At 43.4% G+C, this 27,429-nt stretch overlaps 3 protein-coding genes and 3 non-coding genes across 8 annotated transcripts in view; all 6 read right to left on the minus strand.

Moving 5' to 3' along the window:
• Positions 1–12,914, minus strand: part of LOC129783063 (uncharacterized) — a 58,999-nt gene extending 46,085 nt beyond the window's left edge. Inside the window, exons 1-2 of the mRNA XM_055792724.1 lie at positions 12,855–12,914; positions 11,729–12,009 (exon numbers count right to left, since the gene is read on the minus strand). Coding sequence (XP_055648699.1) covers positions 11,729–12,009; positions 12,855–12,914 — 341 coding nt within the window. The remainder of the gene's footprint in view (positions 1–11,728; positions 12,010–12,854) is intronic.
• A 2,126-nt stretch (positions 12,915–15,040) lies between these two features.
• On the minus strand, positions 15,041–18,534 carry LOC101917657 (UPF0729 protein C18orf32 homolog). Its single transcript, XM_055792860.1, has 3 exons — positions 18,296–18,534; positions 16,335–16,587; positions 15,041–15,691 (listed from the first exon to the last, which is right to left on the minus strand). Exons 2-3 carry the CDS (start codon positions 16,560–16,562, stop codon positions 15,617–15,619), a joined length of 303 nt encoding a protein of 100 aa, XP_055648835.1. The 5' UTR covers positions 16,563–16,587; positions 18,296–18,534; the 3' UTR covers positions 15,041–15,616.
• Positions 18,535–18,670: 136 nt separating this feature from the next.
• On the minus strand, positions 18,671–22,347 carry LOC129783119 (60S ribosomal protein L17-like). Of its 3 annotated transcripts, none has more exons than XM_055792856.1 (7): positions 22,218–22,347; positions 21,802–21,854; positions 21,674–21,714; positions 20,445–20,579; positions 20,044–20,142; positions 19,273–19,464; positions 18,671–18,765 (listed from the first exon to the last, which is right to left on the minus strand). In XM_055792856.1, the coding sequence occupies exons 2-7, from the start codon at positions 21,839–21,841 to the stop codon at positions 18,718–18,720; spliced, it is 555 nt and encodes a 184-aa protein (XP_055648831.1). In that variant the 5' UTR covers positions 21,842–21,854; positions 22,218–22,347; the 3' UTR covers positions 18,671–18,717. The 3 variants fall into 3 exon arrangements, with proteins under 3 accessions (XP_055648831.1, XP_055648834.1, XP_055648832.1); XM_055792859.1 differs by having other exon boundaries at positions 22,101–22,229; XM_055792857.1 differs by lacking the exon at positions 22,218–22,347 and adding an exon at positions 21,925–22,025.
• LOC129783234 (small nucleolar RNA SNORD58) lies at positions 19,124–19,187 on the minus strand. The gene has a single exon (XR_008745172.1). It is a non-coding gene; the product is annotated as a small nucleolar RNA SNORD58 (small nucleolar RNA).
• Positions 19,630–19,696, minus strand: LOC129783233 (small nucleolar RNA SNORD58). The gene has a single exon (XR_008745171.1). It is a non-coding gene; the product is annotated as a small nucleolar RNA SNORD58 (small nucleolar RNA).
• On the minus strand, positions 21,946–22,013 carry LOC129783235 (small nucleolar RNA SNORD58). The gene has a single exon (XR_008745173.1). It is a non-coding gene; the product is annotated as a small nucleolar RNA SNORD58 (small nucleolar RNA).
• Positions 22,348–27,429: the final 5,082 nt, after the last annotated feature.

Here is a 27,429-nt window from a genome sequence, read left to right on the forward strand (position 1 = left end):
TTTTCCAATAGCCAAACATTATTCAGATTGATAAATCAGCCACTTGAAATGTAGGAAGTGGTAGATTTAAGACATTTTATACTATTTTAATGAGGTCCATGAGTCTATTCTGTGCAACAAATAAGGATCCATGAAGAAAAAAAAAATAAACATGCAGGAGTGGGAATTTAGATCACCAAGTACTTCCTAATGGCTGAAACCAGAAATTCCTCAGTAGCCCAAGGGGATTTCACCTGCTTAGCATCCATAACCTGCTTTATGGAAGATGATGTCACAACACACCTTTTACAGTGAAAAACCTGAGACAACTGACGTACGGAATTAAACATGCCTACTTTATAACTTTTGAGTTACAGAGTCTATTGCGCGCAGATGCACGGGGGATCGCTCCTCCACAAGCGTGCATGCCCGAAGTGACGAACCATCTCACATTTATACAATAAAACAAATGAATATTCAATTAACGCCTATACATATTAGTCACCTAAACCCGCTTACTCTCGCTTTGTATGTTAATTAGCTTATCAGCCCTTTGCCTGGAATGTGGTGGTCTTGCAGGTTTGTAGGTGATTCATGTCCTTGTGACCATCCGATCTTCTCCAGCAAGAAGCCTTAGCACTCCCTTCCTCTAGATAACATTGGAATGTCTCTCATCCTTTTTATAAATAGCCCCTTTATTAGAGGAAGAAGGGCAGGCGTCTCCTCAAAGCTGTGTGCCTATGTGACCAGACACCACACCCATGACCAGTCACCATACCCACATTCCTTGGGCAGACCTATACAATCACAATCGATGTCCACTGTCCCCATTTCACACTATTTCTCCATATCAATCCCCCCTTTTCTATCAAACTAAGTAAATTCTTTTACTTAAGCAGTCTTCCCGAATGATATAAAGCATCATACATAAGCGTTACCCTTTTAAACATTCTCCAAACCCACAAATATAATGGTTAGTATTAAGGAAATTCCTAAACTGATCAATAAGATCACAATGGGGTGTACCACAGCATTAAGAATTCCTGTTGCAGAAGGTGACCAGCCAATGAGAGTATCCCACCAATTATGGTTTCCATCAGGAAATGATTTACATATTCATTACAATTCCGGGAATTCATTTACATATTCCGCTCCTGCACAATGTCCTTGAGGAGTGGTCGCCTGGGGGTCTTCAGGATGAAGATCAGGAGTCTTCCTCCAGTGAACCTTTTTTACCTTCTTGTTTCTGTGCAGACTCTGTTCCTCGATAGACTAATGAGCATGATTCAAATTCCTTGTTTAGGTAGCGTTATATACACAACACAAACTTAGGACCAGATGGCCCTTATAAAGATAACGAATCCAAGGACCTTGTGTCTAGTACATCCGTGGTGCTGACACTAAGGGTCTTGGTGTATTCATCATGTTGACAATAAGGGTCCTTGAACACCTCCCAACTTTGGATAATTATATATAAGCACATCATTTTCTAAAAAAGTAGTATACCATTCATCACTCATTGTACGTAGCTCATTATTCAATCCCCCCTGTTCTAAAAACTATCATTATGCTCTCTGATCATTATGCTCTCTGATCATTCTTCGACAGCACCAAACAGAACATTGAAGTAATAAGGAGTACGTAATTGCCAATCTATTCCCAATACTGTACTCACTTGTTGTACTATTTTGGCACAAAAGTGTGAGTCTCTATTGGAAGAGATTGTTGCCGGAACCCCAAAGCGGGGGATAATTTCATTTAACAATCCCTTCGTTACCTCTCTTGCTTTATTTGTTCGACAAGGAAAGGCCAACCTGAAAACATATCAGACATAACTAATAAATATTGGTACCCCCCTTTTCTTGGGAGTTCGGAAAATCAGCTTGCCACTGTTGTCCTGGATAATTTCCTCTACTAATGTTCCCTAGTTTTATTTTATTTGCTGTATTGGGATTATTGCGTAAACACATTTCATGTTGCCGAGTCACCTGTTTTATTACAGTATACAAGTTTCGCCCTATCAATTTCTGATTTAGACTTTTATATAAAGTATCAGCTCCCCAATGCGTCTTATTAATAATAGGGCTGTGGTCCATATTAAATTGGATGGTACCACTATACGACCATCCCTTAAATAAGTCCACTTATTTATTTTTATTTTATCATTCATGTCCTGAATTACCTTTAAGTTTTCTTTAGAATAGTTTGGCTCCTGAACTGTACTTACAGTTTGGATTTTATCGACTGGTATTAAGGATAATTCCTCCTTTCCTACCTCCTCTGTTACTCGTCTGGCCTCATGGTCGGCCAGGTGGTTTCCAATTTCCAAATCAGTGCCTCAATGGGCCATCTTATGTTCTTCCTTCCTGGATGACCCTCTTATAACAGAGGGGGCCATTCCTCACATCAAGGTCTGGCATGGCATATGTTCCCACTGCTCAACGCCTACTGGGTTGCAGCCAACAGCGGAGCTCAAGATTCTTCTTGGTGGCAAACACCGAGGCCAACCCAGTCTTGCCCTTGACTATGGTAGGAGGCACCTGACCAACCTTATTCCTTGTACTTCGTTGTCAATGCAGAGTTTCATCTGCACATCCCATAACAAGTCACTGTCATGGCAAAACACACAGATTTACATTAGTAGAACTACTACAGAGTGTATTTTATTTCAGTTTTTCTGCCAATATCCCCCACAGCGTTTGAGTGCAAAACGAGTAAGGAGCTCTATCCGCGTTTCCAACCTTGGGTGGCTAAGGCAGTCGGAGAAAAACAAAGTAAAAAACCAGTCACCATACCCACATTCCTTGAGCAGACATATACAATCACAATCGATGTCCATTTTCCCCATTTCACACTATTTCTCCATATCACTTACAGAACAGAATGAATGCATCTAACTTGAACTCAAATTTTGCTGTCTCAAAGGAAAAAGCTCACAACTCAGTGTATGCTACCTTTGAAATAAAGCCAACAAATACTAAAGTTATAGAATAAAACAGAAGAGAAACCAATTTGCATAATGTACAAGAATACTGGATCATCAGTTAGAAGTATAAGAAACAAGGTTCAGCTTGTACATGGACATCTCAGCCCTGCAGTCCTTGGTCTGCACGTGTCCAACTACCGCAGAAGCCAACAGCAATGCTGTTGGCCCTGGACTCATATTTTGGCTTCCCTGCACCTTTAAATGACTTAACAGTCATCCATTTAAACCTTTGTTTCTCAGAGTACAGACTGTTCAAGTCCACGTCTGCCTCTAGTTCCCATCCTCTGCTTGTGCTTTCCAGCTCACGTTAAGGAGCAGCTCACTTGCTCCACAAACACCCAAGGGAGAAGAGAAACAAGAGGTAGCTGGAGCCCTGCTGGCAAATTCTTCCACCTTAACCTACAACTCTAGTTCCCACACCAGCATGCTGACTCTGCCTTAAATCTTTATCCTGTTCTCCTAAGACAAGTCACTATTCTCACAGCTTGCAGCCGCTCCCAAAGCCCCTCACTGAACCCATTTCCCCAGAAGTATGAGAGCAACGGGAACAGGTTGCAAGCTAGCTCTTGAACAAACATCTGCATACTTTCCAGACTTCCTGCACTATCCCAGTAGATTAAATTCTATTAAAACAAATCCTCCAAAATAAACAGTGCTTTAAAAGCAAGTTTCAGCGAAATATTTATTGTCTATTTTCAGAGTCAGCATCAAATTCACATTGCCCAAGAACGTGCCCACTTCTGTGGCCAAAGCCGTACTCTCAAGCAACAGGGAGAGTTGCTGGCTAGAATCCCTTGGGAGCTCTCCCCGAATCTCACCGCATAGCTGGCTCCTTCCAAACTGCAGAGAACATTTTTAATTCCACAGCACTTCCTCAAAGTGACAGGAAAAATAAGGCACTAGCAGATTTCTTTTTTTCCTCTAAATGAAATAAACATCAAGCCATTGGGATCTGTCAAAAGGATCCAATTGTTAGCTTGAGCCCTAAATACTTGTAGAGCTAGTTAGTAACTATGTGGACTTTGCAGGCTTTATCATTTGTGAGCTAAATCTTACAGCAATCAAATAAACATGCAGATTTTTCTCTCTCTGTTATATCCCAGGTTTTTTTTCCCCCTCTCCTAAGAGCATTATATTCACTATACTCTTCTAAAGTGAAAAATCTCAGCATGTTCTACTGATACCTATTGTAGATGACCATACTTAGAAACAACATACAACAGGTATAATAAAACTAACCTAAGTTCCCGATGAAAAGAGTTACCTCAAAACTTGCTGCTCTGCAGTGACTTCATGATGCAGCCTGAGCACCTTGAGCTCCTACAACCTGAACCACAAGCCCAGCTTTAAATAAGACATTTCTAAGGAACTCCAGCCATCAGGTGACAGAGGAAACTAGTCTTTCATTCAGAGTTCATGAATATCCCACAGGTCAAACATCTAAAAAATAATTTAAAAAATTTTTAAATAATAATTTAGTTTCCTGGCATTTTAACAACAGTAACAGATTAACCCCAATGCGTTAACTTAGATGGTTACATGTCACCCATGATCTCCAACACATTTCCAAGACAAATGCTATTAAATAATACTAAGTTAAATTCCAGTCACCACCTTCAATCATTTTTAAACATGCTATTAAATAGCAGATGTGTTTCTTTTAGAAACAACTGCCTTTGCTTTTGATTAAGAGGCACTACTGCCGTGCCTCTAACACTCTACGCTGGTTGAAGCTGTAGAGGTTCAAGTCTTTAGACAACATAACAGGTTGGTCAGTATTTGGAACAATTGCCACAGTATTATTAAAATAAACACCATCTAATCCTGACTTATCCATTATTTTCCCTAAACTTGACTTTCATTACAGCCCCCGCTGCACAGAGAAGCTGCTCCAGGGGATCCCAAAGTCACTTCAGAAGGCAAGGTTAAACAGATTCTGCTTCCTCATATGCTGAAGTGGGATAGCCACAAGAAACACCACATAATAGGAAATGCCCCTTCACTCCAGAAAAAGTCAGTCCTAATCCCAGCAGTAAATTGCCAGCGAAATCGTATTTTTTTTTTTTTTTAAATACACTAAGTAAATGCATGGTTCATTAAAAAAAAGTTACATCTTCTCTTGAAAAGCAATCAATTAATTATTTGCTAAAAAAAAAAAATAACATACAGACACAATTTATTACCAAGTCATGTAGTTTAATACACAGTATTATTACCTCTACCAACAACCACCCTTTCCTTCTAAATAAACTGGGAACACCCCCAAAGAGTCATAGCCTGGTCTACAAGTGTCATGCTCTATTAAACCCAACATCTGTTCAGTCCCAGAACTTGGCATCACGATGCAGAAGCAGATGCTTCACAGCAAACACAAGGGAGTTTGTTTTGCACATTAGGACTCGTTCCAATCTCAAATAGACAGGGGCAGATAAATCCCAAGTTTACTGTCCCTTCTATAAGATTTTAATATTATTAACAATGTTTACAAGAACATCATTTTCCCTCTTCAAGTTAAAATCAATTCAGCAATACATACATGCTGTGTCCGAGCTCATAACTAGAGGTACAGTATATGTACTGTTGAACTTGTCAAAAAACTTGTCATGCTCTCTAAGCCTTCTATTTAAATAATTTTAGACAAGTATATAGTTCCATTAAATATTAAATCTCCTACTGGTCTCACAACTTAATTGCCAGTGCTGACATTTTGCTAATCCACCCAGTATAGCCAGCTCCCCTTCCAAAACTATCCTTGCCATGACTGTCTGGCTGAATCTGCAGATGACCTGAATAGTTTGGGTTTTTTAAATGAGTACTGTACAGCGTAAGAATCTGAGACGGTCATGCAGATGATTTTCCCATGCCATCTGAGATCTGGTCTCTAGGTCAGGTCTTTAACACAACCATATGAAAATAAATAGAGCAGCAATATTATTATACATTTGAAAACCTAACAAAATTTCATTTCCATATATAACAGCACTTCGGTTACCTTTATAGTTTGCTGCTTTATGAACTAAAGTAAATGGACATTGTTTTCCTTTCAAGCAAAGCAGCCAATATCACTGTAAAGATGAGAACATGAGATGTAATGCTGCTTATTCAACTATTAGCAAAGCTGCTACACTGAGGTTTTTGGTTGATTCCTATTTGCATCCAAGAACTGTAGGTTTCAGACCATTTTTCACCCATGAGACATTAAAATGTCCCACAAAGTCCTAACATAAAAATTCCCACACAGTTACGAGACTACTGCACTACATATATAATTCTTTACACAACAGAAGACATATTAACAGTAGGTATTATACAGCTCCAGTAGTTGAATTTTACTGTCCATACAATATATTTAAATTCTGTCTACTCATTCATATTATAATAAAAGTCATACCTAAGGATCAAATGCTTTGTGGATTAAGTATCATACAGAACATACCTACACAACTTAACTGGTATCGCACCCACAGATAAAGAACAGTCTTAAAAAAACCAACCACCCTAAGTTACATCTTGTAGATGTATATTCACATGCAGGACCAGAGTTAGTGGTCTAAACCACACCAGTTATTGGTCTAAAGCAGCTGCACAGCCCTCAAGTTTGCTCGTGGAAAATAGTTGTTTAATGTGTTTCATCCTGCTTTACTAGAGCAGGGAAAGCTACAGTGAACCAGAAGCCCTGCTTCTTTTACAATCTTTAAGATCCTCAACTTTCTGCTCCCAGCAAATCAGCTTGTGCAGCTCACTAGCCTGTTTCTGTCACTGTCTCAATGCTCTGTCCTAGCTTATTCCCAAATTCAAGATTTTATTCCTACTAAAATATTCCTGTTTTCCATGCAAGACACAAAATATCTCAAAACGTGTCTAGGCACACTGAAAGGGAGGCAGTCAAACCAAAGACAACAGATCAAGTAAGTCCCAGCTGATCTGAGCAAGTGCTTGCATGTACTGCTTTAATCCTCACCCTTTCTGTACCTCGGCTTGGCTAAGCCTGTACCACGTTTCATCACATCCCAAAAACTGCAAAATATTCATGACATAAGAGACGTTATTTTTGTCCACCAGTAAACAACCACGCAGCAGGACACACAAGAAAATAAAAACATATGCCTAAAGAAAGTGTCACAGAATTGTACAGAACAATTTTCCAAGAGGGAAGTGAATTGGGTACCACACATACCCAAGGGGACTAGAAAAGGACTAACAGGCCTTAAACTGTAGAAATGAGCACCGATACTGTAAAACCAAAGAGATTTTATTTCAGCAGCGAAACTACAGTTTCTCTTACCTACATAATCTCCAGTCGCTTTCTGCCCACTTCCAGAAAAGAAGCCAACAAACAGTAAGTAGACCTTACAATTCAAATCAGTTAGCTCTCCAAAGCATGCACTTACATATCTGAAAAGCAAAGTGACAAAGCTCCCTTTGAAAAGATGGCTTTCCAGTTTTCCTGGCATATTGTTTACTCTATTGCACTACTCCAGGAATTGTTTTGATGCTGTTAGTGAGGCTAAAAAACCAAATGAAAACCCCAAACCAAGAAATGTGATTTGATCTTTCTTCAAAGATAAAAAGCAGTTATACAGATATTTCACTCATACCAAGAGATCGTTCATTAGACTTCACACACACTCCAAAATGAGGTACAAAAGCATCAGAATTGGTTTTACCAATTAAATTGGTGAAATTTTACTAAACAAACCTAATGATGCAGAAATATATGGCAATAAGAATTCATGCTTGTAAAAGGGATCCTTAAGAAAAAAAAAATCTTTACAATCTTCATAATTTAGGAATTTTTGTCATTTTTCATCAGAGAAAAGCACCAAAATAACCTTTGTTTCTAAAGCATGTTAATCAGTCAAAATATTTCAGTTATAACTAAATGCCTGGCAACCATCAAATGCAATCAAACCACTATTAAGAATCCACCTTCTCTTCTACACCAGCCGCATATAACCAAGCGGCTAGGGAGATTTCAGAACGGAATAAATGCAGTCTTCATAACTACAAATTAAAAATGTTTCCTACTGTTTTTAAGTTAATGAATTATGCAGGAAAGACTGTTCTGCTCATTTCACTTTTCACTGTCCCCATTTGCAATTTTCCTCCCCTTTCCTACTGCATATATGGTGAGCACTCCTTCCTCCAATCCCCTTTACTCACACCTCTCTTCCACAATAAAAGTGTTCAGCCACATACAAGCACCAAAATTTTTTTAAAAAAAAACCAACCAAAAACACACACCACAAGAAAAAAAATGTTTGTGCAAAGTAGGAGAAAGTCAAGATGTTTTTTGCAAAAAAATAAAACAGACAAGCTTTTAGAGAACCTTTGCAACCTGGGGGCAAACGCTACCCTTCATAGCTTTCTAGATATTGGTCAAATTCTCTATTTCTCCTCTACCCACTATTTTTCAGACTCTACCAATTTGATGGCTACTGTCTGGGGGCATGAAAGTCTCTGCCATATCTACAACCCTTTAATACATTTCTGCACCAGCACAGCACACTAACCATTTACCAGGTACCACAGTATGTTTCCTTAAAGCTCAATACCTTAAGGACAGATGTACTTTGACAACAATAAGAAATACACAATTATGAAGCAGTCCACAAAATGCTCAAATACAAGAAAAATAAAGAAAACCCCATCTTAAGGTCTTTAGATAGCTCTCAATATCAATTTTCTGACTTGTCCACTGTTTACTTGGCTAGATGAACACACACAGCATCTTTTTGGGTCCTCCTAGCCGGTAACTTGTTCTAGTGCCTTCCTCTTCTATAGCAAGAGCCTGAACAAAGCAGCACTGCAGTGACATTAGTACAGTCCTTAGAGGTTCCACTGAAGCCTAGAGTCTTGCACATAGCAGAAGTGATTAATCTTGATAGATTTACTGCAGGCAAAGAAGGCCTCTCATAGGGAAGGCAAACAGCAGCTGAAAAAACTACTGATGATATACTATGTTTTCTGTTCCAGTTCCTTTTCCACATGCATTTTACGTGGGAGCCAATCGTCAATAAAAGCCTAATTCTGAAGAGCACAATCTGCTTACTTCACATCCCATCTACAGGACACTTGTCCTGCTCACAGCTGAAAAAGGAGCTTTTCAAGACCTTCTTAGGTAGCGTATTTCAAGCAGAAGAAATCAAATGTGAGCAAGCCCAGACACTGTGGTCATTGACCAAACTGCTCAACAAGAGATGCTATAAATCACCTTTGTCTTTGCCAGTTCACCCAACGGCAATGCCATAGTTTGCTGATTTTTAATAAAGTGTTCTGAAAGGGAGGTGACAGAAAAATAAAAAACTAAATTCTGTAAGTAAGACCAAGATGTACAGCTTGTGTATTTTCTCAGTGCCATCACAGGAACCTAGCACACATTTTCTTTCATTCTTTATAATAACATATAATCACTAACCAACAAGTTACTGTTGCGGCGATAAAATCTACTACAAATTTTGATCCCAAAGGAGATACCTGCTTGCTTATGTCAAAATATTTTATTTCAGATGAATGACTAGTCACCTTCACAGCCTTGTCCTGAACTGGAACTACTGACTCATGGCAGGGGAGGCAGGGCTTGCTCAAACTGTCTTTCTGTAAAGTTACAAGAGATCAAAAAAAAGCCTGATGTAAAAACGCCATTCCTTTTAACTGTTCCAACCTTTTGCCCCAGAAGAAAAACATCTGATACACAGTTCTCAAAAATATGAAAATGTTACATTACAGCACTGGACACCAATAAGCAAATCTATGCTTGTGGTGAATGATAATCTTGTTTTGAAGACTCCCCATTTCACTCTCAGACATAAATAAAACTTGCCTAATGTCCAAAGCGATGTTTCAAAAAAAAATTCAACTACCTTTTAAGCTTCAAAGAGATACTCAGATGCTCATTAAAAGGTCTGCGGTTTTTTTAATACTGGTATATTTCACTATATTTCAATAGTTATACAATTATTCTGGCATCTGTACTCTTCCCACAATTGGGTATTATGCATATTTTTACGACAGAGCCATTTGTCTCTGCTTTAAATGTTTCCTACTGCTAGAAATCTATCTACAACATAAAAAATGCATGTTGTACAGAAGGCCAAATCTGGTTTGTATATATCCTTAGTTTTAAATTATACTGCACATCATGATTTATATCGCCTACCTCCAGGGTCTACTGCAAATGAAATTATACTTGCCAAAGCGTGCAATTCCTCCAAGGAGCAACAGGCTTTCCACTCTAGAGCAGGGGTCCTCAAACTACAGCCAGCGAGCCGGATACAGCCCCCCAGGGTCCTCAATCCAGCCCCCGGTATTTACAGACCCCCCTGCCGAGGGTTTGGGGGGGAAACCAAGCAGCCGCAGATGACTGCCTGCCACTTCATCCGCGCGCCGGCCCCCTGGTGAAAAAGTTTGAGGACCCCTGTGTCTAGGGAATACACTTTGAAGAAATACAGTTATCATCTTTAGGCATCTACTTTGACAACAGTTCATCAGCAACCAAACAGAATTTACTTTTAGTATCTTCTGTTAGTCATCAGCATGTTAAAAACACCCTGTGATCTTCCTACTCATCTGATAAAAAACAGTGGAAGCAGCAGAACCATCTAAAGACTAGCATTAATTTGCTATAAATACTTTTATATCGAATTTATCACAAAATACTAAGCGCTAGAAGCTGTGCTAGTAAAACGTCAGCATAGGACTGGAAGAGGAGGAGCTGATGGTTGCTTCAGCCAGGTGAGAGTGCCGAGTAGGGTCCATCGCTCCCTGGGCTGTCCACAGGCTTCTGATGATGCAGCTGCAGCACGAAGAAACAGCCCAAGGGGAGGACAGGAGGCAGCCTTCTTGAGCTCCCGGCCATCTGAAGAGCACCAACACTTTTAAAGTCACCCCAACTAGAGCAACTTCAACAGTTTTTACTTGAGAATTGACAATATGGGGGATTGCACAGCCCAGGGGCCTGCATTAGGAAACTGGACCCAACCACCCGGGAGCTTTGTTCCACTGCTCTGCACTCAGAAAGTGCTCAATGCAGGAAATATTAGCAGTCTGCTTACTTCTACAAATACCTCAAACGATTACAACTGCAGCCCAGCATGGGATAATGACACACACAAGGAAAGAAACGAGATTACAGCTTGATGAACCAGCTACACTCAACACAAAGTATTAAAAAAATAATAAATAGTCTTTGGCACAAAAGCACACAAGACAACACCTGATGTCAATTAAGATAAAAATACTCTTTTTAAGTAAAGCATTTTCCACTCTCCATAAACACCACCCTTCAGAAGTATGAAAACAAACCAGCCAGAGTAACCCGGAGGCAGCATGAGCCTGAGCATACCCGTTACCCTGCAGCAACCACCCAACACCATAAAAAACCCTCTGATTCACCAAATCAGAAGGGAAAATAAGCCATTTTACAGTCTTTCCATTATTAATAAATGTCATTAAGAGTACAGAACAAGGAAGAGAGGTACGACCCTCTCTCGTTCGGGTTCTGACCGCCTGTGAAGGAGCGGCGGGCACCGCTCAGGGCCCTGGAGGGACCCCAAAGCCTTAACAGCGGGTAGCGGGGCGGGACGGAGGGGGGGGGGGGGGATGCGCAGCCCCCAGCCCGGGCGGGGACATAGCGGGGCCAGGGCCCCAGCAGAGCAGCTACCCGAGCCGGCGCTGAGGGGAGCCGGGGCAGAGCCACTGAGGTACGCCCGCTCACTCACCCACCGACCGACCCTCGCAGGTACCGCCGCGGCCCCCGCTTACCTCGTCAGCGGCACCGCGCCACAATGACGTTCGGCAGGAAGCGACCAGTACGGGCGTCTCAACCCGCCAAACCGGGAGAGCTCCCGCCACGGGGCCGCCCAGCCCGTTCCCCTCAGCGGGCCCGCGCCCCTCCACCGGCTCCCAGCCGCGCGCCGCGGGGACACTGCCGACGACCCCCATCCACTTCCCGCGTCGCCAACGCGCCGCAGGGCATAGGCGTGCAGCGCCGGCAGGGGCTGAGGGCGGGCTCCGCCGCGGGGCACGCCGGGAAGTGCAGTCCGCTATGAGGCGACCCAGCCGCCGCTGCAGCTCCGCCGAGTAGCGGCCTCCTGCCGGTAAGAGGCCTCTCTCGAGAAGGTGGGGAGGCTGGGGACACAGGCTGGCTACCACAGCCCCTGTGGCCCGCCGTTCGTCAGTAAGGCGTGAGGTAACTGGAGAAAGTTGGACCAAGTGACTGAGGGAGGAAGGATTTAACGCCACGGTCCTGCTTAGTGCATTGCTTGTGCCTCTGGTAACCTCCATCTCTGAAATGGAAAATACATGCGTTGCTACATCTAGCTACATATCAATACATGTATTCATAGCATTTCAAAGAACTCATGTTTCAAATACAACAATGAAAGAGAGCTACAGCACTATGATCTCAAAAGGTTTCCAAAGCAAGAGAATCACTGTGGCAAACATGGTCTTCTAGACCATTTCAATTAAACTACTGCAGTTGTGTTCACTGAAAGGCAGAAATAATGGCAGTCTGTGAAACCCAAAATATGATTTGGTTCAGTAAGTGTGAAATGTGTTCATTTGATTCGTGTCAATATAGAACAATGCTAGGACCACATGATGAAATGTAACCTTCTGTCTTACATACCCTTGTATAACCACACGCTTAAGAAAAACAGAGTGATCAATGTATATAGTTCCTGTATCTTGCAAAGAACATCTGGCTACATAGCTAGTTCCTGTATCTTACAAAAGACATCTGGTTACACACCCTGATATGCTGGCTAAAACTGGCTTGGCTGCTAACCACACAGTGTTAAGTAAGAGAAGTTTACAGGGCGCATGCGTAAAATCTAGGGTCATCCTAAGGGTGAGCCGAGGAAGACTGCTGACTTCATCCACCGACCACCAGATAGGAGTTAAGACGACCCTCGGAGATAGAAAGAGCATGCGCCATGAAGTACATGCCTATTCCAAGGATCCATTTACATAAACCAACCCTTTCTTAGAAATAGCTATGAATATGTATTAGTTTAGGAAATATAAACCAAAAATAAAACTTGTACAGTGCGCATCTTGGTGGAGCGGAGACTCCCGGCGCACCCAGTGCTGTTTGCTTGCCTCTATTTGCTTAATAAAATGCAAACTTTGATTGCAATCCTATTTTGGGACTAAGTCATTTATCACAGTAAGCATGTTCTATCAATCAAGAAAACTGCACAAGAAAGATAATCCCTTCTTTCATGTCTCAAGCAGTTTAATGAAACAGAATTAGTTCTCATTGATGGCAATTTAGTTAATCTAAATCTAATTTAAATTTCTTTTCATTTCCTTTACCTGCAGCCTCTGAAAAGACTGTTCTTTCAGCAGTAATGTTCTGCATTGTACAGAGGTGAAGAAGGAATGACTCTGAGAACTGAACCTCAGCAGCATGCCCAACAGCACCCAGAGGCCTGGGGCGTGACTGCTACATTTGGGTAATAACAGCATATTGTAATCCTGTCGTTAGATCAGCTTTGTGGATAGAATTTAATTGTGCTCTACAAACACATCTAAATAAAGATCATTTTGCACAAAATTCATTATCAGTTTAGACATCCTTAGAGGCTGATCATGTTCTATTTAACTTGCCAGAATTTCCTTTGCTTGCAGAATCGGGTCCATCAAAATGATCGGCATCATAAAACTTTCTCAGCTTTTATTTAAGAATATTTTGCATGTAGTTGCTGGTTTTTAAAGATGTATTTCAATTAAGTTTAAGTCCTTGGCATCCAGCTACCTCTGCAAGCCATCACACATCACATTTAGACCTTCCCATAAAGAAAAAATATTTTAAATTAGTAGATTTCAATGATAATTTTTCAAATATTTTCACATATTGATTTCTTCATTCTTCCTCAATAGTATTTAAACAAAACCAGACAGTGTTAATGCTGAAGATCTCAGGACTAGATCTGCAGAAGTACTTTGGCCCCTGAGGATGCCTACTCTGCAATTTTCTATAAGTCTTCAGTGTACACGAAGCTGCTACTCAATCTAGTAAATTCTGGTATATGTCTATCTGTCATCATTAGGTGCCCAAGTCCTTTTGCAAAGCTTGCTTTTAGTGAGTAACAAACATGGAAATTTTCTTAGTTAAAATTAATTTACTTTATATAACTTGTTTTCTTACATGGGGATTTCCTTAATTTCTGTCTACTTATTTTTCTTGAACAAGGCCTTGTGCACTTCTTTCCATCCCAGCAGATGATCTCCCTGCCCAGGCTCAGGCAATTCTTTTGCTTTCACCTGATTTTTTGCTATTCACAACACAATAGGATTATTGACCTAAGCTTGGAAAAGAATACAAACAGAAGAGCTGCAACACAAATCTCCTGCCAGGACTTCCCATGAAGTGCCTCATTCAGGGAAGTCTTGTGATGTAGATTACTCACCTTACTGTATAACTGCAGCTCATACAAGTACTGAAACACATTCCAGAAAGCACAAAGATATAATTTTACTCACATTATCTGCCCGTTTTGCTTTTTGCAGTCTTTTCAGTAAGCCTGGTGTTTAAATATGGTGCTGGCACACAGCTAGAAGCCTAGTGCAGCCTGCAGTCTCATTTACTATACAGTTTATTTTCCACGTTACTGTCTGATGCATTTCCTTGTGTAATATCCTAAATAACTCAAAATAATTAATTATGTAACTTTACAAACTGCATACATTTACAAATTAAAGGAGCCCCAGTACAGCTCTTGCTCTACTTTTCGTCATGTTCACAGCTGTTAGAGGTGAATATAAGACTCCAAAACTTGGGCCTGTTTATGAGAAGCCCAACATTTTCAAATGGCAGCTAAAGCTACCTGCCCTGGGACAGGAAGCACAGAAGGGACAATCTTTTCATCAATGCTTACAGTGTAAGAACACATACATTCAGCTTCAGAAGTGCAAGAAATCTTCATTTCTATAGCTATCTGAAAGATGCCATGCATGACCTCAGTTCTAGAGTGACTTTCTCTGGTGGTTTACTCCTTTCTCATTGCAAGGTGATTTCAGACCCCCAGAAGTTCCCAGCTTTCAGATTCAGAGCATGAACTTTGACAGTAGTGGTAGCAGAGGAATTTATTGTTTAGGGTGAGGTGGGGATTGATTGGTTTAGAAAACCCAACCCACCACAGCAACAATTACATCCACCTTTTCCCAGGTGAAGTTCTGATGGATAGGGCAGGATTTGGTGTAACAATATGGGTGAAATATCCAAAGATATGGAGACAAAAACGATCATAAACTAGCATGGCCACTTTCCCTCACTTCTGCTTTCCAATCCCCATCTTCTCTACTACACGATCCACACAACATCCGTGAGAAGTTACAGGAGTGCAGTTAGTAATGTTATCCAAAGATAGATTTACTCATAAGTTATTTAACCTAAACTGTAATCACACCAAATAGGTTATAGATGAAAAGTAGTTCCAGTGAGGAAAATAATATAAAATAGTTGAAAACTAAAGTTCTTTAAGAAATGTGCTAGCTGCCATTTTAGTGGCAAAAGAGAGCCTCTCCTGTAAGTGATAAGGGTTTTTATTCAGCTAACGTGCAAAGAAAAAAGTCCCAAAGTGAGAGAAACATCACCAGTTCATATTGGACACAAGGGAATAAAAACCTTAGGAATTAATTCCTTTAATCCGTTTTCTTGTCAGAAACTTCTGTGGATCTCTTTACGGCAATTCCATTTGCAACGCCATTGCTTTCAAACTGCAAATAAAAGACAGCATCGTTCATGGGATGACAAAAAAGGACTACACATTCAAAACAGTAACAGCTGAAAATGGCTTTTACAAGCCAGGCCAGTGAAGATCTGTGAAGAAATCTGCAGCGAGAGCCAAAGTGGTGGTGTCTCTCTAGATTTACACATAATTATTGCTTTAGGGCAGGATGGGGGAATGAGGGCAGAGACAACATACACAAATCTTTACATTTTGTTAGAAGAGATAAATAATAAATGCACTCTTTACACACACTAAACATTTTTTGCCATTATGAGTGGCAGAGCTGGCTGAAGAGTGGGGTTTTTTTTAATCTTGCTTCACATATCTGGTGTGATGTACCAATTATTTGACTTCTTCCTTCTCTGAAAGAACAGCCAGTCATTAAAAAAACCCCAGAAATTAACTGTTCCAGCAAACAGGTGCAATTCCCTATCCTTCCACGACCTACCAGAAGCTGTCTTGAAGTATTTCTTGCTGGCTTAGTACCAGCAACTTCCTTTCGTAAGAAAATAGCCACAAAAACATCTGTAAAAACACTCAACTATTGACTCATTTGTGGTGCCCACCCCAAACTACTACTGGGTGCTTTATCTGGAGTTTCCCTGATTAGCTAAATGCATTAATCTTACTTTATAAATGGCAGGTTCGTCCTCCTGATTTCTTTTCATGGCTGAAGGTGCCTGTGGGTTTCCAGTGCTGCCTCCTTGACCTTGTTTTGTGGCTGTTGTTTCTTGCATGGCTTTCTTGGGCCATACACGCTTAATGAAAGGTGCGATAACAGGATAGATATATGGCTCAAGGAATTTCTTGTAGACCCAGAGGAGAACTGGAATGACAATACAGGGAATGCACACCATGGCTTCCTCTTGTTCTGCAACAAAGCTGGTGAGGGAAACAAACCAACAAGTTAGGATGACAGCGTTTGCATGCCACGAACTAAGAAAACAGACTTAAATAATGAATATAGATTGCAGTTGATATTCAAATGTGAAAGATTTTTTAATTATATATTAACTGTTAAAGTTTCAAAAATGCTGTGTGTTCCAGTGTTTTAAGTCCTGAACAAAGGAAATGTTCTCAACATTTTAACAAAAGAGGAGTTTGCTATTAATTTGTCAGTCCTACAGCAGGAACTCAGAAAAACAAGTTAATAAATAAGCATTTTTGCTTAAATCACACAAAAACGGTTTAAGCAGCGAGCCGCAGATGTTAGCCCAGTTCTTACTACACTATAACAGAGGGTCCAAAAGGTTTATTTTTCTCATTCTCTATTTATTTAAGGTGAAATGAAATGGCAGGACTCCAATCCATCTAATGCCCTGCTACCACTGAAGGGCAGGGCTGCGGGAGAGGGAAAGAGAATCCTAGACAGGGTTTGAGAAAAGGAGAATATAGGTGACTTCCTTCCTCCTGCACAGGAGGAATCACTTGATCCCACACCAATCCCAGACAATTGGCCAACCTATTAGAAAATTAGTCCTTCCCTCTCTCCAAAAACGGCAGCCTGAAGTCTGCAAGGAAAAAAATAAGTCGAAAACCAAAGCACAGGGGCAGAAAGGTGCAACTGGGAGAGGAATTAAGTAGGATTAGAGCTGTGCCTTTCAGTGCTGATAAGCAATAAATTAAGATACACTCTGCCCTTCACATTCCTCCTTTCTGGGCTGCTGACACCTGAATTCTTAAGTTAACAAGCAAAACAAAAGCTTTCTGGGATGGAGAACGAAGACACATTTGTTTGGGATCAGAGTTTCAGGGTTTGGGATTTTTTTAGACTATCCTAAAGATTTTTTATAGCCCCAGGCTCTGTGGAACAACTGAGTATTAATATAGTAAAATACAATTTATTATTTTCTTCTGTGATTTGGCGATGCTGCCCTCTGGTTAGCAGGGAGTTAATTTTTTTGGGGGAAAAGAAAAAAATTAGTAAAAGGGCAAATGGTCACATTTTAATAGCAAGCTTATTTCTTTGTGATTCGAGCTTTTGTTTCTCTCTGTAAGCCACCATATGTGACGGTCATTAGAGAGAACATGCATGACATCGCAAATTTAAGCACATTTGGTCTGTTTGCTATGTTTCACTCACTCATTAGTCAACTATTATGGAAACGGGGGAAAAAAAGGCTACAAACACAAAAGGGTTTGGGTTTTTTTTCCTCCTCTTCATAAAGGATGACCTAGTCTAGAAGAGCCGATTTATGTAATAATTCTAATTCTGTTTCCCTGTAAGCCAGCGTTGAGACTTAGAACCTTCCCCAGCAGCCGGGCCAGTCTCCCCGGAGTATGGTAAACGACAGCGACGCTTCCCCTTCCCGGTGACACAAAGACCGGAGCTCAGATATCTTCAGAATCGTTGAGGTTCTCCCAAACACGCGCTGACACTAACGTGCCCCACACCGCAACATGAACTGTGATACTCCAGGCCTTGCCCCGGCCGCTCCCGGTTAACGGAGCCGCTACGGCCACAGAGAAGGGCAGCGAACGGCGAGGCGAGGCCGCCCGGCAGCCGCTTCCAGCCGGGCAGCCGTGCCCGGGCACCGACAGAGCGCGGAGGGGCCCTCAGGGGCGCAGCCCGGCCCCGCCCTGCACTCACCTCGCTCGCCAGCGACCCAGCGCCGTTACCGGCTGCCGCAGCACCGGAAACGCCCCCCAGCTTCCGGTTAGCCTCGCCACCAATGGGAGGCAGAGGGGCGCGCGTCACGTGGCCGCACGCCCCTCCCCCGCCAGTCCCCCGGTGCCGGCGGTACGGGCCCGACCGCAGGGCCCCGCAGACGAACGGCTCGCTCCGTTTCAAATCCCCTCGCTTTACCGCCGAAGGACACGCGCCCGCCAGCAGCAGCCCACACGGTGGAGCTACACACCTCCCCCTGCCCGCCGCAGCCCCGCGTCAGGCGCCGGCGGGCCTGAGACTGAGCAGAGCTGCCGGCACTACCACCAGCAAAAGCCTCGACAGACCAGAACACACACAAATTTTTAACTTTATAATTTTATTTAAGTACACCTCTTATAGTAGATTTATTCCCGAGCCATAAGCTTTTGCTTCTTCAGCTTCTTTTGGGATATCTGAAAAACAAGAGATGAGAACAGCGTTATATCTACATCTTCCCAAAGCACCTTACAACCAAGCTTACAGGCACCTTTTGAAAGTAGTACCAGGAATTGCTGGAAATTTCTTCGCCTGTTTGCAAAACGATCACCCTTGCATGTAAGGCCACTGACTTACAAGTACTACATTGCTTAGAGGCAGTCAACTCTAATTTTATCCTAACAGCTCATACCACTGTGCACACAGGAACCACAGGGATTCACCACGACTGCCCTGAGGGAGGGCAGAACAAACCACCCGGGCAATAGAAATCACCAAGGGGTGTTTCCCCCCGCCCCCAAGTCCTCAACGTTTTCTTTACAATAAATATTGAGGTTTGTCAGAAATAACTTATTTTCATGGGTATTCCAAAGGTGTCCTAAGATAGTCATCACAGCAACCCTTCCAGTTGAAAAACGCAGTTCTTAACACTCAGATTTCTTGACAGTGACACTAAAGAGGACTAAGGATATGATGCTTGGCACCTTTTTCTTTTGAGCAACTTCTTCCTCTGGCTTGGGAACGATCTGCTCCTTCTCAGTGAGGATCATCTCGATGTGGCAGGGAGAGCTCATGTAGGGGTTGATCCTACCGTGGGCTCTGTAGGTGCGCCGGCGCATTTTGGGAGCCTTGTTGACCTGGATGTGCTCAATGACCAGAGAATCCACATCAAGACCCTACGGGGCAAGGGGAAATCAAACTTGTGAGTTTTCAAATACAACAACAAAACAAACAAACAAGTAAATAACAACCCCTGGCAAATAAAGCAGTTGAGCATGGCAGGAGTCAAGAGAAACACAAGCCACTCTTCCACATTTCACAATGAATTTTCAACGATGCCAATGGCTCAGAAGGAATTATCTTTTCATGGTTATTCCAAAGGTGTCCTAAGATAAGTCATCACCGCCATCGAGGTTATCAAGTTAAACACAGAGCGTATTACAAAGATACAAACTGACCCAAGAGCCCACAGATTTCACTTTGTAGGTTTTAAGAGCTCTAAACCACATTTATTCTAAACAGCTGATAACCACGCACAAACTAGCTCCCTGTGAAAAATTCTTACTCACATTTTAACTCAACCCACACACACAAAGCCTAATTCTAACTCACACTAATGGTACACCTCTATACAACTCAGCTTCATCAACAAAACAGGCCTTATCTGGCCCTCCACATTAGAGACACAGAGTTTGGAGTGCTGAGACATAGCATGACATCAATTCCTTACATTTAGTAACATCTACACAGCTTACCTTGAGCTCAGCGTTGCTCTCTGCATTTTTCAGCATGTGCAGCAAGAACTCGGCGCTCTTCTTGGGCCAGCGTCCCTGTGTCCAGCCCCACTGCTTGGCCTACAAGAAGAAAAGGGTTGGGGTTTTGTGCCAGTACAGCACAACTTGCCCTTTACATACCGTTAAGGTGCTGCTACATCCCCTTTTATTAAGGCTGCATACCAAAATAATTAAATTTGATCAATAACTTGACGGTCAAGTAGATGCAATACTTGCTGCACTGGAATTAAGGGTAGCTCTTTCCTGCTTACATTTTAATACATTATCAGTGATAATGAAACTACTCTCCACGCCATGTCAACATCATCTTTCTCTCTCAAGCAGCCACATTCTCCATCCCACATTTTCACCTTGGACCTCACCTGGGCGCATCTACCGACTCCCCCGTTGTAGCGACGGAAGGAAACACACTGCTTCTTCAGGGTGACATCCTTCAGGTACTTGGTGGCCTTGCGAATGTGCATGCCCTTGATGGCCTGGGCAGTCTCTCGAGTATTCTAGCAACACAGAGTTCCTATTAACACATCTCTCCAAGTTACAACGCGAGTAAAAGCGCTCCTCTCTCTTCCCTGGATCCTATTCTTTTTGTTACAAACTCAGTTTAAAAGAAGCACTCACAGAAAAAAAATAAAATTAAAGAATGAAGAATAATTAACAATACTTTTTTGGGTTACGCTACCTACTTTTCTAACCCTCAGCATGTCTTCCTTTCCTGAATTTGCATCTCTAGCATATCTTTCTTTTTTTACCTGATGGCTATATCTTTCCAACCAGCAAAACAAAGAACTTTAAGTATTTATACTTTTCGTAGCTCCTCTTTGGCTGCTAATCCAAAAAAGCGGGAACCCAAAGGATAAATTCCTTCTAAAATGTCACATATGGCACCTCAGAGGAAGCAATGAGAAAACAAGCTACAAAAGCAAGCTATGCACAATGTAACTATCTCTGCAAGGGAATTATAAAGGGGAGAGAACAGGCTCAGAAAGAAAAATCAGAGATGAAGTATCAGTGCTTAAAGCAGCACACTAAATGCAAAAGTAATTATAATCCTACCCAAAACTAACCAAAATAAGTGAAATCTCTCTCCACCTGCATTATATACCGCCTAGCAGTAAAGCATTTGCTCAGCTTTGGGTTTGTGGTTCACTCAACGTGTCCTGAATTCAAGCTACACCTTTCCCAGAGAAACCTGTGCCCCCATGACCACTGCCCCTGTCATGCTGAAAGGCAGCACAATTGGACAATCTCGACGTTCCTTTCAAACAACCACAGAATTAGACAAGTTAAACAACTCTCTCATCTAACACTGGCCTGATTCCTCCTACTAAATTCACTGCAACTATTTTCCCACTGTATCTTATTATCTATATTAGACAGAAAGTGCTATACGATACATCATCTTGGCTTTGATCCTGGGGATGAAAACAACCATTACAAGCAGCTAAAGCAAACGTGGGCCATAACCAAGCTCCCACCCTTAAGTAACTACGTAACGACACAGAAAAGTAAATACACTTCCTGAAAAAAAAACAAAACCAAAAAAAGCAGTATCAAATGAATTTGCATTTCCTACAACACGCACACGACTTACCTTGAAATGCACCCGTAGGTTGGATCCCCGTGACTTGCATGCTGCAGAGAAAGAAGACTAACTTTTGTAATTAAAACCTCAATGGCTTTAGGGAGGTCCTACGCGAACGCTCACGAAAAACAACTCACATTTCGTAGGGTTCTCCGGATCTAGCGAGTAGCGCACCATTTTGGGAGCTCAGCTGCAAAAAAGCAATTAAAAACCCCACCAATATGAAGCTTCTAACACAGAACATGGATCGTTCCCCTTACCGCCGACAGCCGACTGAAGGGGCTGATCAGAAGTTACACTTTCTTTTCACAGCTTGATCCAAAGGTGTCCTAAGAAAGACCTCACTCTGGGGCCTGCCTCCACCTCACCGCCGCCAGCCACCCCCAAGCTCCGCCATCGCCATCCCACCCTCCCCCTGCGCCAGCCCCGCAAATACCGAGGGCGTCCGGGGAGGCGGACCGAGCCCTCACCCCTTCAGCACCTCCCCAAGGCGACCGGGGCGGGATGGGGCCAGATAGGGCCGGCTGCCCGCCCGTCCGCTATGGCTGCTCACCTCAGGGCGGCGGCGGGGAAGAGGGTGCCGCCCAGCTCTCGCGAGAGCGCCGGCGGAATCTGGGCCAGGGAGCGTCGCGGAAGCGCGGCGCCGAGCGTGGGACAGAGGGTGGCCGGAGGGACCGTCGGGCAAGCGAGAGGCCGGTCAGGGCGGCACAGCCTCGCGTGCGGGTATGAGATTGGAAAAGAGAACGTTCCCGTGCGCCGGCCGCGTCCTCCTTCCGGCGTGCGGGAACGTGAGGGCAGGCAAGCACCGCTGCGGGGCTCCCCGCAGCCCCGGGTCTACCTCCGCAAAATGGCGGTGGGCCCCCTGCTGTGAGGGAAGGGCCTCTTCCCCCCAGGGAAACCGGTCCCGCGGCGGGGCCGCGGCCTCGTTAGCTCCCGGGGCAAAGCCGGGGGCAGGCAGCGCTGAGGCGGGTTGAGCCCAGGCCAGGGAGCAGGGCCCCGGGCCGCAGCTAGGTGGAAGCTCAGGATGAGGGGAGGGGAGCACGTCGCTTCACAGAGCTGCCTGGGAGACACCGCAGAGATCCATCCTTACGCACTGCAACTGGTGTTTATTGCGCCTTTCCTATAAATAAATAAATAAATAAATCAGAGGCTTGTGAAAATAATGATACTTCTTGCCCCATTTTAGGCTGCGTCCGCAACTGGAACTGTCTGGGATATTTGATAAAGCAGCTGTTCAATAAAAACAAAAGGCTTCTTGGAAGTGGCACCCAGCTTCAGCAAAAGGCTTGTCGAGGAAAGTTTGACAGTGAAAAACAAGAAAAACACCTCCGCGAGTGGCCAGCACCCTCTGTCCAGGCACCTCCCTGGCACGGACAACTACAGGTTCAGTTCTGCGCTTAGAAATAAGCAGAGCAAGAACTTGCTGCCTGTGCAAATGCTCAGACCAGGAGGCTGTTCTTGGATCGATTCTTTAGTGGTAAAAATCCCCAAAGCTTGGAAGCCAGAATTTCACCCAGATGTGAGGAGGAAAATATTTTAACTATCGCAGATACTTATGTGGCTGGAAACTGTAGAGCTCTAATTGTCACTGCAGCTCTCCATCTACTGCCTCAAAGTGTGCCTTTGCTTTCTACAAAGTCTCTAAGTAACTTTTATGTACTGATCTCAAAGCAGGGAAACCTGCTGGGATGCAGGCAAATACTACTCCTTCTTTTTATATACCAAGTTCCCATGAAAAAAAAGTCAGGAGCCCATGCTCACAAGAACTCACTAGCTTTTGGGCACAGATGCTTCCTCTGAGATATTTGAGATCTATTTTCACCAATTAGTGCTTCCATCGTCATCCAAGGGATTAGAAGGCGCTCAGCACCTCAGTACACACAACCCTCTCAGAGCAGTGGTAATGTGAGGGAGGATCAGCACCCATGCATGACAGCCTTTTTAAGTCAAGCGTTACTAGAGAAAAATAGACAAGAAAAAGTGTTCCCTCTGGGGTCTCATGACTTCGAGTAAACAGTAAATATGTAAAAAGCAATCTCAGCAATGACTTCCAACACTGTTTCAGTTCTCCTTCCTATGAAACAAGAACAGTAACATTTACAAGAGCACTAAGTTTGCAGGTGCAATAAATTAAAACTAGCAAAAAAGCTGAGCTCCTCAAAGACTTGCGTAGCCTTCCCCACACACTGTGGGAATCTCCTCTCACAGGGCACATGAATGCAACTCTCCTTTGTCATTTCTGGCCTCTCTTCCATACCTACTTCCATGTACTGCCAGTGGAGGACACTGGCCTTTCCATGGGAAGCACCTTCACATGCAGCTTCTTCTTAGCAGTAGAGCACAGAAGCAACAAGACATTCAGAGAAAGCTGGAAGAGAGGTGTGAAATGTTAGTTGACACATGATGGGAATTATCACATGGTCATTGTGTTCCTCAATTAAATCCAAAATAAACGGGGCACATTTTCTGTTACTTATGTTTTCTGTTTTCCCGACAAGTAGAACTGTTTACGTGTTGGGGTCTGCAGCAGGTCTGCAGACAAGTTAGTTGACTTCAAAGACTTATCCGTGTACCTTTAAGACAGCCACAAATTGTCAGGTATGTGAACAGGGTGTGAAGAATCGGAACTTAGAACCGCAGCATACGGGCACCTACAGCAACAGCAAATAGCAAGCAAGAAGAAGGACACAAAACCCTATCAGGGTCTAACACCTGCACTGTCTAAGATATATAAATAGTTTGTATAAACAATAAAGGCCATTTTGCTGGAACCCAGCCACGCAGACATAGTGGTTTTTTCAGTCTGCCTCAACTTGCGTCACCACATTTACAATCAGCTGCTGAGGGCTTGCAGTGGTGGAAGTGTAGAGGTAGGAGCTTCTGCGGATGGTGTCAGGAAATGAGATGCATATTTTCATCTTTGTTGGGAGGTTAACAACTGCTTTCAGAGGCAGCCTAGCATATATCTGGTGCTGAGATCAGGGCTGAGGCAGCTGAGCATGTGCCCTTGTTGAGATTTACCCAGATTATTCCCCTGGTGCTGGATATTTATCTTGCATGAGCTGACTCGAAAAGAGCTTTTGGATCCTAATGAGAAAATTTAGGCACCTAAGTCCAAAATCATGTTCCTGAAAACTGCATAGGAGGCAGCTGCCTCCTAATCCTACTAGAATCTCAACTCTATAGGACTTAAGCTCCCCTGGTGCCATCCCTCTTAGGCTCCCCTGTCCATACCACCCAGCCCTGGTGACTGTGCTGTGCGTGCCCAGGAAGACCTCACTCTCTCAGCAGGCACTGAAAGCAAGATCCAACTGTGTTCAGACCCAAACTGTTCCTCTGCTTTGTGCTCTGGAAGTTCCTGCTGGTAGCATCCTCCTGCAAAGGGCTCACCACAAGGGCAGCAAAGGTGCCTACCATCTCCTGAGGTAGAAACTTGCAGAAAGCGATCGTGCCCATTTTTACCCACACAGCGCACTCCCAGCATGTGGGAGACCCACTTTCTATTTTCTTCTTGTGAGAGGTTTCAAAGCCACATCCTAACCACGAGGCCAGAGGCTATTCTGTGGCAAAGATGCTCCCACCCTTCCTGCTGCAAGTTTTCTGCCGAGCAGCCCACCATGTGTCGGCTTCACACCTCTCCCCTGGATGTCCTCCTGGGGCTGGAAGGAGGCTGCACTTGTTCACCTGCCCTGGAAGAGCCCAGCAGGCAGCAGGGGAGCATTTGGATACAGGAATGTTGTATCAAGTAAGTCCTTGTGTGGCTTTAGCTGTGAATAAACAAGCACCCTTATCACTGCTACTGGAATTGCCAAGCCAAACGTCATCCCAAGTGACAATCAGTAAACACCCTCCATAGCCAACATCCCTCAAGGATGAGGGATGATCCACTGGCCAGGGATATATTTTCACAGCAGATCTGGAACCAAAAAAGAGAGCTCGCTTCCTGCTGTAGGACCCACTGCTCACCTTCCAGCAGCTCTGGAGTTCAGCCACTGCCAGAGCAGATGTGACTGAAGCAACCCCAGAAGCCAGCCAGTTCAGAGGCCAGGGCATTACTTTTAGCCCCTGCCCTGTTACAGCTTGAGCGCCTGGCTGTCGGCTCAGGCACACACCTGCCTCTGCTGCCTTGCTGGGGGGTAGGAATCTCTAACGGAAGGGCAGGTGGAGCAACAGGAGGGTCTGGGCTAAAATCCCTGCGACAGATCCATTGGGGCTGATTGGCCAAGCTTAACTCTGGCTCACTAAAACACACCACATATCTGAAGTGTGAAGGAGGGGGGTTTGACGATTTCTTTGCACGGGAATGGAAGCCAAGCCCTCAAACTTCTTTGTAGATTTCTTGGCATGTCTTACAGACCTAGTTTTTGGAGTCCAAGGGTTATGTGGGGATATTAACTGTCATTCACAAAATTACATATAAATGTGTTGCTTGCCCTAATGGTTCCTAAAGCAGAAAATCTTGAAGACAAAGACATTTTAAATTGAAAACAGCTTGAATGCTGGAAACACTGAAGCTTTCCAGCCTTCAGACAGCTGCCTGTACCTTCTCTCCCTGAAATCCTCTTTCCTGACCAGCCTAAGGACTCTTGCACTCCCCTTCCCAGATGTGTGGCTCCTCCAGAGGCACAACTTGCTCCCACTGTTTGCTTTTTCCTCCCATGGGCAGCAAATCAGTGGCATTTGGACACATGGTAGGTGAATTCTCCAGCTAAGCCACTCTCCACAACAGTGTCCTAAAATCTACCAACCCAGGCAGCAAGTTCCAGGAACAAGATCTGTGGGCTTGGAAAAGGAGAAGATGCATTTCCAGAAGATGGACTGGCCACCGTCAGCAGGACAAGACACTATAGGAGTCTTGCTCTGCATCAGTAATTCTGTCCTGGTCACTTGAAGAGCTCAGTTATGTTATATATTCCTCCCTGTGATTTTTAAGAAAAGATGCTTCCATAGGGAGCCAAAAGTTCCTTACTTAAGCAGATATTAGAAAGTTATTTTCTATATATGTATATTTTTGTGTACATATATAAATCATCATAAGTGTATCATTAAAACATGAACAACTGGAACACTTTTGATTCCATGTGAGGCCTAAAACACAGGCAACTCTTTACAAGAAGAGGTTATCTATTCAGTCTGCTTACTTCTGTTGTGTATATACTGTACCCAGCCCAGGGGTGAGGAAACAGCTGAGGGAGCTCAGCATCTAGACAGCTGAGTGTCTGTCATTACTGTCACCACTGCTGAAGTGTGATGCAGCAGGCACAGCACCTTCCCTCCGCTGCTGGTAACCAGCCAGCCAGGAGCACAATCAACACAAAAAAACACAGCAATCTGTGATATTGCCTTAATACTTGACATTTTCGGCATATTGTCCTAGAGCTACGGGCTCATCTACCCCCTGCACGCCCAGCAAGGGAACCACCAGTAAAATAAATCTCCTGTGTGATTAAATAATCTCATACCTGAAGTTTGTGTTTATTCAGTGTATTTCATGCCAGCAAACCATTTACGCAGGTTGTGCAGGTCTATGACTGCTCGTTCATGGCTTTTAATTGCCAGAAACGGACTAGCCAATTGTCTTGATGAGTTAAGGCAGTAAATAAAGACATCATATAAGTGCCTGATCACAAACACTATTTGGGATAAATTAAATCCTGGGCTTATGTTTGCTCTAACCTCTCTAGCTCATAACCAAGACATACTGCTTTAAGCGTGCTTTTGGTTAATTAAACCAAAAAATATCCCTGGAATCGGGGATATTGCCC

Source organism: Falco peregrinus, chromosome W (assembly GCF_023634155.1).
Source record: "Falco peregrinus isolate bFalPer1 chromosome W, bFalPer1.pri, whole genome shotgun sequence".
NCBI classification, from domain to species: domain Eukaryota; kingdom Metazoa; phylum Chordata; class Aves; order Falconiformes; family Falconidae; genus Falco; species Falco peregrinus.

Coding starts and splice junctions, on each gene's coding strand:
- LOC101917657 (XM_055792860.1), bottom strand. CDS start 16,562: ATGGTGTGCATTCCCTGTATTGTCATTCCAGTTCTCCTCTGGGTCTAC. Junction 15,692..16,334: donor ACGAACCTGCCATTTATAAA/GTAAGATTAATG, acceptor TTTTATTTGCAG/TTTGAAAGCAATGGCGTTGC.
- LOC129783119 (XM_055792856.1), bottom strand. CDS start 21,841: ATGGTGCGCTACTCGCTAGATCCGGAGAACCCTACGAAAT. Junction 19,465..20,043: donor AGAGCAACGCTGAGCTCAAG/GTAAGCTGTGTA, acceptor CTTGCCCCGTAG/GGTCTTGATGTGGATTCTCT. Junction 18,766..19,272: donor AAGTTGCTCAAAAGAAAAAG/GTGCCAAGCATC, acceptor CTTGTTTTTCAG/ATATCCCAAAAGAAGCTGAA.